The sequence below is a fragment of the Rhinolophus sinicus genome, chromosome 8, assembly GCF_057876585.1.
Source record: "Rhinolophus sinicus isolate RSI-liver-muscle chromosome 8, RSI-T2T, whole genome shotgun sequence".
NCBI lineage: Eukaryota > Metazoa > Chordata > Mammalia > Chiroptera > Rhinolophidae > Rhinolophus > Rhinolophus sinicus.
Window position 1 is genome coordinate 61,105,027 of NC_142508.1, and position 12,830 is coordinate 61,117,856.

Consider the following 12,830-nt stretch of genomic DNA (forward strand, 5'->3'; position numbering starts at 1 on the left):
GAGAACCACTTTTTTGGAGCATTCATTCCCCAAAGGCCATGTTCTTTCATGCCTACACCCACTCTTGCAGGGAGGCTGTAGGGGATGAGAAGGATGATGGAGGTGGAGGCAGAGGAACCCTCTGGCATGGGTGCGTGCTGCAGAAGCAAATCCTCTTTAAGGCCAGTCTTTAACCACCTCTCTGTGAGCACTGCAGGACCCAGGGGAAGAGTCTGGGTTGAGGCAGATGCCCCATTCCTCCTGGGAGGTGAAGCATCTGTAGTGCTTTCTCTCTGAAGACAGTACCTGACTTTGAACATCACCCTTCATGTGCATACAAATGGCTGCAGTTTAACCATATCAAACTGGGACATGGTCGTCCCCTGGAGGAAGATTCCTGACTCCGTTGCAGAATTAATGGCCAGGTGGGTGTCTGATCTGTAGCACTGGTTCTCAACTTTGCTTACAAGTTAAAAAGAAAAAGGATGCCCACCTTTCCCCTCCCCCATCACCACTCCCCACACCAATTAAATCAGAATTTGGGGAGTGGGGGGCCTGGACCAGAATTAGGTGGTTTTCATGTGCAGATGGGTCGAGGATCACTGCTTTGCAAGCTGAATACTGTGCACAGGCCTGGGGTGGGAGTGGGGAACGGGGGTCCCAGTGAGTATTTCTCCAGGACCCAGCCTTCAGCGAGCACTTTCTGTGGGAGCAGAAATGGGATTCAGAGATGGAGGGAGCGTCCCTGGCCCTTGTTCCTGCAGTGATTACCCGAACGTTATATTTTCATTGCTTTGAAAAGAGTGACTTCTTTGGATTTTATGTGAAAGCAGAATGAAATACCACATCAAAATAGTCATGTCTATGGGCTCTTTAAGCCATCATGGATTTTAAAAAGAATCCACGATGTGCCCCAGTGTCATGACCTGCTAAGTGCTGTACAGTAGAAGGTCATGAGTGTGATACCTACGTCATCTTATCAAAAATGGGGATTAGTACATAGTACTTGAGCTTTGGGGGTATGGTAAGAGACTAAGTTCAGAGACTTGCCCTTGCAAAGTAAAATGTTGCTCTGTTTTGTGTAGTTACCACATTTAATGTGGAATACATCTATTTCATACATATATCTGGAATACATATAATATGGAAATAAGTGCCCCTATAATTGAAGGAGGAGGCTAAAACAGTGTCTTAAGAATTCTGACTATTTTCTTTATTTTTCGCCAGGTTAGAACAATACATAAATATTAAGGCTGAGGAAATGGCTTTTTCTTGATGCCGCTGCCCCTGGTTACCACTAAAGGGTGATCCCCTTCAGATAATAAACCCATTTAACCCATGTTTCTTGGCCTTCCCCGGGAGGGCACGCCACAATCAGCTTGCTCGTGATGGGTGTTTTGCTGCCTGATGGGTTTCCTTCAAAGTAGACTGTGATGTTGTTCATCTTCTTGGGCCGCACGGAGTCAATGGCACGAATGGAGAAGGCTGGGTTCTCCACGATGAAGGAGAAGGTGACTGTTTGGTAGAAGACGTTCTTGAAGGGGATGACTATGCTGTACCCGGCTCGGATCACGAAGGGACCTTGTGGCTTGGGAGGTAGAGCCACTCCGAAGAGGGGGATGCTATACTCCCCGCCTGTAAGTGATGACAGGCTCAGGATGCCCTTGGTCTCCCCCAGGCGGCTGGGCTCAAAATAGATTTCCACACTGACTTCCGTGCCTCCCTGAGCCCCCGGAGCTGCGCTAATGACCTTTTCGGTGTGGAAGTCTGGACAGTCGGTCTGAAAGGGAAACAAAGGCACTTAACTCACACGAGATCCTGAAAGGCTTACAGCAGCTCAGGTCCATCCCCAGGCCATCCATTCTCAGCCAGGCAGGTTATAAAACAGCCGTGCCCTTGTGACTCCCTTGAAGGGTAGGTATTACTGATTATTATTCCTATGTTATTATAAAGAAACCGAGGCCAAGAGATGTGAAGTAACTCGCCCAAGGACACATGGCTGGCTTATGTTGGCATAGCAGTCAGTGGTGCTGCTCCCCCATATCAGGCTCTTCTTTCCTTCCATGCACAGGGAAGACCAAACATTCTGAATCCTAATGGGTGGGTGAGAGTAGTCCTGGATTACTAGTTGTGAGCAGAAGTGAAAGGTGTCACTTCCACACTAGAGCATTCAATTGCCAATGTACATCCCTGCGGGGTCTTTTCACCCCTCTGGGTCTATGACTGGAAACATTTGAGATGGTGGTTGCCCTTCAGCCTGCATCCTTGAGTGGCTGTGATGAGCAGAGTACCCTGCTGACCCTCACTGGATAGACAGCATGCACCTTTGTGGTTTTAAGCCATGGAGATACCGGGGCTCTTTGTTACTACAGCATAACCTTGCGTCTCCTGACTGATAGGACTGATGAAAAGCCTATGCCTCTTGACGGTAGCCATGGGACCCCTGATGTTAACTGGGCACGTGGCCGCCCAGTGTAAAGGCTACACATCCTAGCTCCCCTTGTTGCTAGGAGTGGTCCTACGCAGTTTTGTTCAATGGAATGTGAGTGGAAGTGGTGTTTCCCCTGTAGCTGGCTAGAATGCGACGTCACTGTAAGCCATCGTGGTCTCTGTAGATCACAGCTCTCTGCAGAGGGAAGAGCCACGGGGCAGGAGTCTGGGGCCTGACGGCATGGAGCTCCTGCTCTTCCAGCTGACACTGCTCAGGCCTACGCTGTTATCTGCGAGAGGACTAAACTTCTATTTTGTTGTCAGTTCGGGTTTCTGTTTCAGTAGTTAAACCTATATTCCAACTGATACAGTAGGTAACATATATGGGGCATTTACTATGGGCCAGGCTCTAGGGAAATGGTTTTATATACATACTTTAAAATCCTCACAGCAATCCTATGAGGTCAGGGTATTATCACCATTTATAGATAAGCTTAGAAAGCTTTAGTACGTTATTCACACAAAGAGAAACGGGGAAGCCAGGATTCAAATCCAGGTCTGCTGGCTTGCATAGGCTACACTCATGACCACCAAGTTCTGCTGTCTCCCTGTGTTGACCACTAAGCATGCAGTGGGAAGCAAAACTCCCCCCACCCCCACCCAGCTTAAGATAGAAAGCCTTTTAGAAGAACCTAGGCTTTGCACTGTTTATTTTCAGCTGGGAGTTTCCAGGTTAGATGAAGCACCTGACTCCCCAAGTTTCACATTTCTGCACCCCCTATGTCCTCCTCCCATCATTTGTGAGGTCAGACTTCAAAAATATGTGAAGGCAAGAGTGGGGCGGAGGGTGGGGCAGGGGCTGCTCACCCTGCAGTAATATTCTGTCTTCTGCCGGGTATAATTGATGATCTTGGCAAAGACGCTCTGGCCGCTGCCAAGAACGGCCTGGCAGTGGACAGGCTTTTCAGGCAGTGCTGGCGTGGCCTTCAAATTAAGCTCATACTGGTAGTAACCCAAATCACTGTTGTGCAGAATGAGTCTCCCGAAGGTTTCTCCAGCTCGCAGGGGCTGGAATTCAAATGAGAATGTGCCCTGCAAGGGAAGACAGAGGCTCCTGTGATGCCGAAGTCCCACCCATCCCTGCTACCCAGGGACCTCAGGACAGGCTGGTGGCAGAGATGGTGCTTCAGCAGCCCGTGCTCACACTCATCTTGAGCCCCGGAACCTCTGTCCAAACCAGCCCACTTTTCCTCCTCGGTACCCCTTCTAACTTTCCCTATTCCAGGTGTTTCTAGGTCTGGAATCTCTTTGAATCTAAAAATGGATCCCCTCTCGAGAAGCACACTATGGACCACTGCCAGGATGGGCCTGACCTCAGGGATGCAGAACATGGCTGGAGAGGCCCCACGGGGGCCACCAGGGGGCCCCTGGCAGCCAGGGTCATACCTCGGAGTTGGCAGGCACCACAAACTGGGAGGGCAGGCTGATGTCGGGCACCCTGCAGTCCGTGGAGAAGGTCACCGAGTAGGGTAGGGGATTCTCCACCTTGATGGAGGCCGATGTACTCTGCCGGATGGGGCTCACCATCTCGATGGTTTTGATGACACCTGAAGGGATGACCCTGAAACTCACCACGTAGTATAAGAACTCGTTGGTCGCCTCGTTTCGGAAGATCACCTGAGTGCACAGGGAGAGTGGGAGGAAGCCGGGCAGAGTAGAGGGGTTAGCTGGGGGTCCTTCTCTCTGCAAGCAATGCCTGGGTACCAGGCTGACACGTACCTCCCAGCCTCGCTGAATTCCTGCCAACCAGCCTTTCTCTTTAGGTATTCTGCTCTGGCTCCTCCCAGGTGAGAGTATGTATTACATAGCCTGAGTGAGATTTAGAAGAGGCCAGAGCAGCACTGTGTAGTGCTGCAGGTGAAGCTGTCCACACTGGCTCTGGAGAACAAGCGAGCACTCGAGAGAGGTTCATGCTGCAGTGGATTACCCTCCTATTCCTGTTTCTGGAATTGTCAATAATAATATAATAATAATAACAGCATCTAACACTTACCAAATGATTACTGTATGCCAGGCACTAGAAGAACTCGTTTAATTCACACAATTTGTAAGTGACATTATTATTCCCCTCACCTTTTCTTTCTTTCCTTTTTTTTTTTTTGCGGGGGGGGAGGGCACAGCACACAGTGGCCCAAGCGAGGATCGAACCAGCAACTTTGGTGTTATTAGCACCACGCTCTAACAACCGAGCTAACTGGCCACCCGGCCCCCACCATTTTTTTTGAAGATGAAGAAAACGAGGCTTAGCAACATGAGTATCTTGCCCCGGGTCACGTGCAGAAAAGTGTCAGAACCAGGATTTGAACCCAGGTGGGACTGACTCCAGAGCTCACACCTGGAACTGAAGTATATTGTCCCCTCTCCTCTGCAGCTGACTTGTTATCGACACCTGTTCACCTGTTTAAGTTCTTTTCCCAGATAACTGATGATGTTGAGCATCTTCTTAGGTGCATATTGGTCATTCACAGACCTATTTCCATGAAGCAGTCTATTCAAGTCTTGCCCCTTTTAATACTTCGGGTGGTTTATCTTACTGTTATTAAGCAGTAATAGTTCTTTACATATCTGGCTTTTTACTTTCAACCTCTTCCTGTCTTTAGATTTAGAGTGCTTCTGAACCGTCTGCTTTTTCATTGGAGTGTTTAGTATTTTACATTTAAAAATAATTATTTATATGCTTGGGTTGAAGTCCGCCCTCATGCTATTGCTTTTCCATTTGTCTCATTTTTCTCATTCCTCTGCTGCGACTTTCCTCCCTTCTGTTGGATCAATATGTAATCTTTTGGAATGTATTTTATTTCCTCTACTGGCTTTTTAGCTATATTTTTAAATAACAGGTTTTTAATGGTTGCTCTAGAGCTGACAACCTGAAGTTTTAACTTGTCAAAATTTAGAGTCAGTATTTTGTCACTTTCCACTTGACAACTGACCCTTTACGCTTCTTACTCATACTTCCCCCTTCACAAATGTAATTACCTTACTAACGTATAATTTCATTGACCTCTCCACCCCATCTGTACTTTTGACATCATATCTTTTTATTTCTATGTACATAAGAACATCCACTTTACAAGGTTAATTGCTATAAACTGTCATTTGCCTTTTAAAGTTATAAGAAGAAAAACATAGAGTTTAATATTTACCTGTTATTTACCATTTTTAGTGCTCTCTTTCCTTCCAGAAGACCCAAGTTTCCATCCGGTATCGTTTCCCTCCAGACTGAAGAATACCTATTAGCACTGTAATAATGCTATGCGGTCTCTAAGGCAAGTCTGCTTGTGATGAATTCTCTCATGGCCCTTTATCTGAAAATGTCTATTTCACTGTCAGTTTTAATAGGATATTTTCAGTGGATAAAGAACTCTAGGTTGAGAGTTTCTTTTTCTTCCTGCACTTTGCAGACGGCTTCCATTATATCTGAAGAAAAGTCAGCGGTCATTCTAATTGCTCATCCCCCTGCTATGTAATTGATTTTTAAAACCTGGTTGTTTTAAGCTTTTCTCTTTCTCTTTGGTTTTCAGCAGTTTTACTATGGGGTGTGCAGGCATAGTTTTCTTTGTATTTCTCCTGCTTGAGCTTTGCCAAGTTTCTTGAATCTGTAAATCACTTTTTTTCCCCTTTTAAATCAAATCAGGGAAATTTTAGCAATTATTTTTTTCAAATAATTTTCTGCCCATTCTCAGTTTCTTCTCTTCGGGGACTCATATTTTTCACATGTTAGACCATTTTATATTTTCTCACAGGTTCCTGAGGCTCTGGTTGTTTTTCTTCAATCTTTTTTCTCTCTGTTCTTCAGGCTGGAAACATTCTATTGATTTGTTTCAAGTTCAATGAATCTCCTCACGTCTCCAATCTGCTGCTAAGCACATCCAATGAATTTTTCATTTCACTTTATTGTACTTTTCAGTTATAGACTATCCATTTGGTTCTTGTTCATCGTTTTTATTTCTCTGCTGAGATTCTTGATCTGCCCACTCATTAAGTCCATATTTTATTTATTTATCAACCTCGTAGCAGCTGCTCTCTGGTAAAGCTCATGTAGTCTCTTCCCATGCATATGCAGCCCAACCTTCAGCCAAGGACTTTGTGCGGAACTCCCACATAGACTTTTGTTCTCCCACCCACTCCGTATCCTGCTCCCTCCTCTCTGGTACTCTATCTCCACAGTAGAGACCAGCTGTTTCAGCTACACCAAACTCTGATTTCTGTCTCTCAGTTCACTGGGGCTGCTGCACTTTGCTTAGACTCTAGATTACTGTACTGTGGTCAGGAAACTGTCCCGAGGCAGAGAGCCAGGGCAATCATGAGGACTCATAAGTTTCCTTCTCTTTGATGAATTGCAGTATTGTGTTGCCTGTTGTCCAACGACTGAGAAGACTTGCCTCTGATATTTTGTCCAGTTTTATGGTTGTTGTTTTTTTTTTTATGTTGGGAGGACTAGCTACTCCATCATAACCAAGTGTTTTTGATTAAAAAAAACCCTTTTTGTTGTTATTGTTAATTTTAATACATTTACCGTAAAGAGATTCTGTGATCTGGGTTCATTGTGTTTTTTACTGAAGTCTGTATACTTACATTTTAACACATATCTTTATTTATATCTTTCTGTTCACATCTATGGTTTCTGAATATCTCTATTCTCTCCCTATCCTTCTCTATGAGAAAATATCTCTTATTTCCCCATTTGCTTCCAAATGAGTGAGAAAAATTTTTTCATTGCCTTATTTTATTCCTCCCCGTGTTACTTCCTATCTTGAGGTCATCTGAAATATTTCAGATTGCCTTCCAACAATTATTTTAAATTACCTATCAATTTAGTTTATGAGATAGGCACATTAACCAACTAAGTTATGGAGGCAGCAGCCTATCAATTTAGTTTAGATTCTCTTGGATTCATTTAATTGTTTTTCAAATTTTGCTAATTTAAAAAGTTTTAATTTTGTAGTACTTCTTTCAGTCAGGGATTGTGTATATGGGTGGATTACTTTGAGTCCTTGCATGTTTAAAAATGTCTTTATTTTGCCCTTATAATAGTTTTGTCTGGAGAAAGAGTTTTAGGCTTAAAATAATTTTAAATAGTTTGAATAGCTTGCTCCATTTCTTTTTGTATTTCTCCACGAGAAATCAGATGTTATTATGATTATTATTTCCTTTTATTTTCTCTAGAATCATTCAGGACTTTTCTCTTTTACCCCAGTTTTCTGAAATTTTGTTCTCACATATTTAGATGTGAGTGTTCTTTCATTCAACTGGTTTGGCAACTTGGTGGGGCCCTTCAATTAGAAGACCCGGTCTTCCTCCAATAGCCCTGGAAATTTTTATCCAATTATTTTGTAGAGTATTTTCTTCCTTCTATTATCTTATTTTTCTGTTTCAGGAGTTCCTGTGAGATGGATATTAGAACTTCTTGATTTATAGTTTATGTCTCATTTTTACTTTCTTTTTTTAAAAACGGCTTTATTGAGATACAATTCACATTCCATACAATTCACCCATTTAAAGTGTACATTTCAGTGGCTTTTAGTGTATTCACAAGGCACTTATCTCATTTTGTAACTACACATTTATAGTTCAATTATTTGATTTAGAACATTTCATCTCCCCAGAAAGAAACCATATTAATGGGTATTAACAATCATTCCTTATTTCCTCCTAACCCATCCCATCTAGCCCTAGGCACCACTATTTTTCGTTTCTTTAGACTTGCCTATTCTGGACATTTCATGTAAATGAAATTATACCACATGTTGCCATTTGTGACTGGTTTTGTTCACTTAGTACATATGTTTTCAAGATTCATCCAGGTATCGTACTTCATTTCCATTTCTTTGTATTGCCAAGCAATCTTCCATTGTATTTATCTATTCATTAGTTGATGGACATTTGGGTTGTTTCCATTTTTACGAGTATTGTTACCATTAACATTTATGTACAGGTTTTTGTGTGGACATATGTTTTCATTTATCTTGAGTGTATACCTAGGAATGAAATTGGTGAATCATACATATGGTAACTCTATGTTTACCATTTGAAGAACTGCCAGACTGCTTTCCAAAGCAGCTGTAACATTTATACTCCCACCAGCAATGGATCCAGCTTCATCCATGCCCTTGCCAACACTTGTTATTACTTCCTTTCATTCTTGACATTTCTTCGTGCTCATGTGCTAAAAAAGTCTGGTAATATATTACTCAGCTCTATCTCCTAACTTACTAGTAATGTCTTCCTCAGAATCCACTACACTTTAAGCTTCATCTATGTATGGTCTTTTATTCAAAATATTCTATTTTTCATTTCCAGGGTCTCTAATGGATTCTCTTCCACAACAGCCTGTTTCTTATTTCATGGGTATGATTACCTTCCTTTATTCTCTTGAGGATATTTATAATATTCACTGAAAGCCCTCTTCTGTTTGCTTTAATAACTCTTTTATCTCAGGAGTCTTATTTGTTGAGCTGGTTATTTCTGTTTTATGGTGGCTTTTTCCCTTCAGATGGTCTGTGAGTCCTTGATTCTAAGGTTCTCCGTTAGCCCGTTTGTGAGTGTGATCTGAGTGGCGCAGCCTACCTCAGGGATTGCTGGAGAGGAGATGACGTGCTGCAGCGTGGATCTTGCCAGTATCTCTTCTGGAGGGGGGAAATGTGTTCTAGATTCTATTTTTTCACTTTAAAATCTTTCCCTAGGCAATTCCATTCTCCATCATAGCTTTAAATACTATTGATAAATGGGTAATTCTCACATATTATCTTCAGCTCTGACTTTTCCTGTGAGCTACTGATCCATATATGCTCATTTCCTTCAAAGCACTTACCTCATTTTGTAATCATACATTCATAGTACAGTTATTTGACTAATGTCTATCTCCATCACTGGACTGGGTGTTCCATGAGAACAGGGGCTGTGTCTAGTTTTGATCATCGCTGTGTTACTAGCCCATAGTATCTGGCATATATGCTCAGTAGGTACTTATTGAACTAATTAGCTCCTGCGGCATCTTAGAGTAGATGGCTGAGTTGAATCCTGGCTCTGACCTTACTAGCTACGTGTGTTGTGTGCTCAGCACAATGCTGGACACTGTATAAACACTCGGAAAATGGGATATTTTGTTATCATTTTGGTCTGGTATTTGCTGGTCCAGAGTTACCTACTGCATAAGGATTTTCAGGATTCTGTTGCCTTGGAGGCTTGGCATGGCTCTACATGATGGCTGGCTGGTCTTGCAGTCTGGTCTCACCTTAAAGAGGCGGGGAATCCTGAATGCCTTTGCCAGCTCAGCCCAACAGGATAAGGATAGGCTGGCTGTGCAGGACAGCTTCCCTCCCTAACACCAGGATTTGGAGGACAGCTTCTCTCCCTAACACCAGGATTGTCAACCTGAGGTCAAACCTCCAGGGTTCCAGGGCAGTGCCTTTGATGTGTGGATACCTTTGCACTGTATAGTCCTTCCTTGTGGGAAAAGAAGTTCAGCTTGTAGTCTTTCTTGGAGCCAGACAATACATCAATGTAATCAAGGCCCTTTAAGGTGACAGTTAGGTCTGGCTTCTCTGGTTTCAGCATTTCCACAATGACTCGGAATCTGGGGGAGCACAGGAGCACAGGAAGAGCAGATAGAGAAAATTACATCATTTGCCCAAAGGAGAGAAGGAAAGGTGCTATTCTACTCTTGATTTTATGGAAACCACACGGGTCCAGGGTTGTAGCCTTCACTCTGTCACTAACAATAATAGCCACGACCATTTACCGACCACCTATTCTGTGCCAGCTACTGAGTCAGTACTTTGCATGTGTCATAGGCTTTGAACCCCGAGTAGTGATATGAGGTACATACTTGTATCATTACCAGCTCCGTTTTACTAATGAGGAAGTATGGCCAAGGGAAGGAAGATAACATGCTCAGGTAACATGACTAGTTATTGGCAGAACTAGGATTCAAACTTAGGTCTGGGCCTTTATCCACACTGCTGAGCAGGCCGCCTTCTCCTCCCCGCCTTTGGCTCCTAACAGAAGAGGACTAGGCTGGTTGGCCTCAAGCTCCTCTAGTCCTTGCATTCTACTCTACTCCCACTGCAAGTACAAGATCCAAGGGACAGCCTTCTCTGGCCAGTGGCTTAGGCGATAAGACAGAGCACTCAATAATAACAACTATGATTATTGTTAGGATAGTAGTAATAACAGCTAATATTTGTTGAGCACTTATTTTGTGCCAGGCACTGTCTTGGGAGATTTACAAATAATCAGCCATTCTTAGAACTGACAAGGAGATTCTCTGGAAGCTTAGCGTTCAGGCAGTGCTGGGCCACAGCAGGAAACTTACACTCTTTCAGCCAATGTCCGCCAGGGACCCTGACCCGGGGAAAGGCCAGGCTGGACAATGGAGGTCCTCCCTCTGTCTCCCCTAGTCCACCCCCGTGCCCCACTCCCTCACCTCTGGGGCTTGTTTAGCCAGTTGTTGATTGGTAGGAGCTCAGTGTAAGGCGTCTTACATGGCACCTCGCGAGAGATGACGGCCACAGCTTTGGGGAGCTCGGCAGTCCCATGTAGTGCATACAGCCAGCCGGTCCCATCTGGGAGGGCGAAGAACAGGCTGCCCTAAGGAGAGGGAGAAATGCCATCAGAGTGACACAGAGGTACCTTTATCAGGGATCTCTCAAGCATGGTAGTGATACGGGGTTACTGGAGGCTCTGCAAATAAGCATAACGTTTCTGGAAAGCAGGTTGGTAATGTGTTTGAAGAGCTATAAAAATCTTCATATGTATTTGAACCAGGAATCGTACCTAAGGGAACGTATTGAAGAAAACTCCCTCTACAGGAGAAAGTTACATACGTACATACACATATATATTAAAACCATGTATAATATGAAAATTTGGAGATAACTTAAACATTCAACAGCTGGGGAATGTTAAATAAATTATGGAACTCTCATTCAATGAAATATTAAAAATGGTTATCACGAAGAGTACCTAGTTAAACAGAAAAATTCTCATGACATAATATAAAGTGAAAATAAACAGAATGAAAACTCAAGTATCCTATGACGGCAGCCAAGGCTGTATCTGAATAAGGATTCGTAGTGAAGATACTAGAAGGTAAAGTGGAAGATTATAGCTTCTTTTTTGATTTTTATTACAGTCACTCTGATGTTATTTCTGCAATTAAGTTAAATAGTAATTGCTTGATGCTTAGTCTAAGACTTCGTTTCAGAACTCAGCCTCTGGTTCCAAGACGATACCCTACACATGAAAACACATGGACAAAAAGGAAAGCTTTGGACTTGATCATCTGCATGATCCCCCATTGTTCCGACATGATTTTTGGGGCCCCTTCTTGTTCTAACATTGTCTGAGCTGCCAAACTGTCTCCGAACCTCTCTCATGCAACTCCTCCCTCCAGCCGTGCCAGGAAACTGATGAAGGGAAGGGAGCTCAGCCCACCTGATGCTTGCGGTTCTCCACGTTCATGACCCGGGGCCTGTACGTAATCTCGTAGGGCTTGTTTTGCTGATGAGGCTCCAGAGTGATGAACTCGGGCCCCTCCCAGTGCTCACCCTCAAAGATGGGGTGCAGATTCCAGGTCTGGTTGGTGCGGTTTGAAAGCAGGATGGTCTGTGTGTGCTTGGAGCGCACCTGGCAGGTGAAATTTACCACCTGGAAGAAAACAGGCACCTTAAACAGGAAGTGGAATTTACAAATCTGGAGTTCAAGGCAAGGTTCAGGTTGGAGATACACATTTGGGAGTTGTCAGTGTAGTGGGTGAGATGGTCAAGTAGTAAGTGCATTGCGAAAAGAGAAGGATTTAAGGACTAATTCCTGACTGGTATACTTCAGAGTTAAGAAGAACCAGAAGAAGAGATGAGAAGGAGCAGATAATCAGGTAGGAGGAGAATCAGGAGAGGCTAGTATTCTGGAAACCATGTGAAGGAACTGTTTAAAAGAGGAAGTACTTGTTCAAGGTGTCAGATGCTACCAACAGGTCAAGTGAGATGAGGGGTGAGAACTGGCCATTGAACGTAGTAATGTGGACCAATGTGGTATTGGTGTAAAGAGAGTCACACAGATCAGTGGACATGAGTAGAGTTCAGCAATAGACTCACATGTGTATGATCAATTAGTTTTTGACCACAATGCAAAGGACATTCAGTGAGAAAGGATAATCTTTTCAACAAATGGTGCTAGAACAATTGGCTATCCATATACACAAACAAACAAACAAACAAACAAATAAATAAATAAATTGAATTTTGATCCATGTTTTGCATTACACACAAAAATTAACTCTAAGCAGATTGAAGATCTAAATGTAAAACTTGTGTCCTGAATATATAAAGAGCTCTCAAAACTCAGTAATAACAAAATGACCC

At 43.4% G+C, this 12,830-nt stretch overlaps 1 protein-coding gene across 2 annotated transcripts in view; it reads right to left on the minus strand.

The window, feature by feature from the left end:
• Window positions 1-1,170: 1,170 nt before the first annotated feature.
• Window positions 1,171-12,830, minus strand: part of HYDIN (HYDIN axonemal central pair apparatus protein) — a 289,372-nt gene continuing 277,712 nt past the window's right edge. For both annotated transcript variants that reach the window (XM_088800246.1, XM_019757602.3), the window contains 6 exons: window positions 11,905-12,117; window positions 10,895-11,058; window positions 9,895-10,045; window positions 3,856-4,086; window positions 3,277-3,501; window positions 1,171-1,759 (listed from right to left, as the gene is read on the minus strand). In XM_088800246.1, the coding sequence (XP_088656372.1) occupies window positions 1,277-1,759; window positions 3,277-3,501; window positions 3,856-4,086; window positions 9,895-10,045; window positions 10,895-11,058; window positions 11,905-12,117 (1,467 nt within the window). In that variant the 3' untranslated portion in view covers window positions 1,171-1,276. The remainder of the gene's footprint in view (window positions 1,760-3,276; window positions 3,502-3,855; window positions 4,087-9,894; window positions 10,046-10,894; window positions 11,059-11,904; window positions 12,118-12,830) is intronic.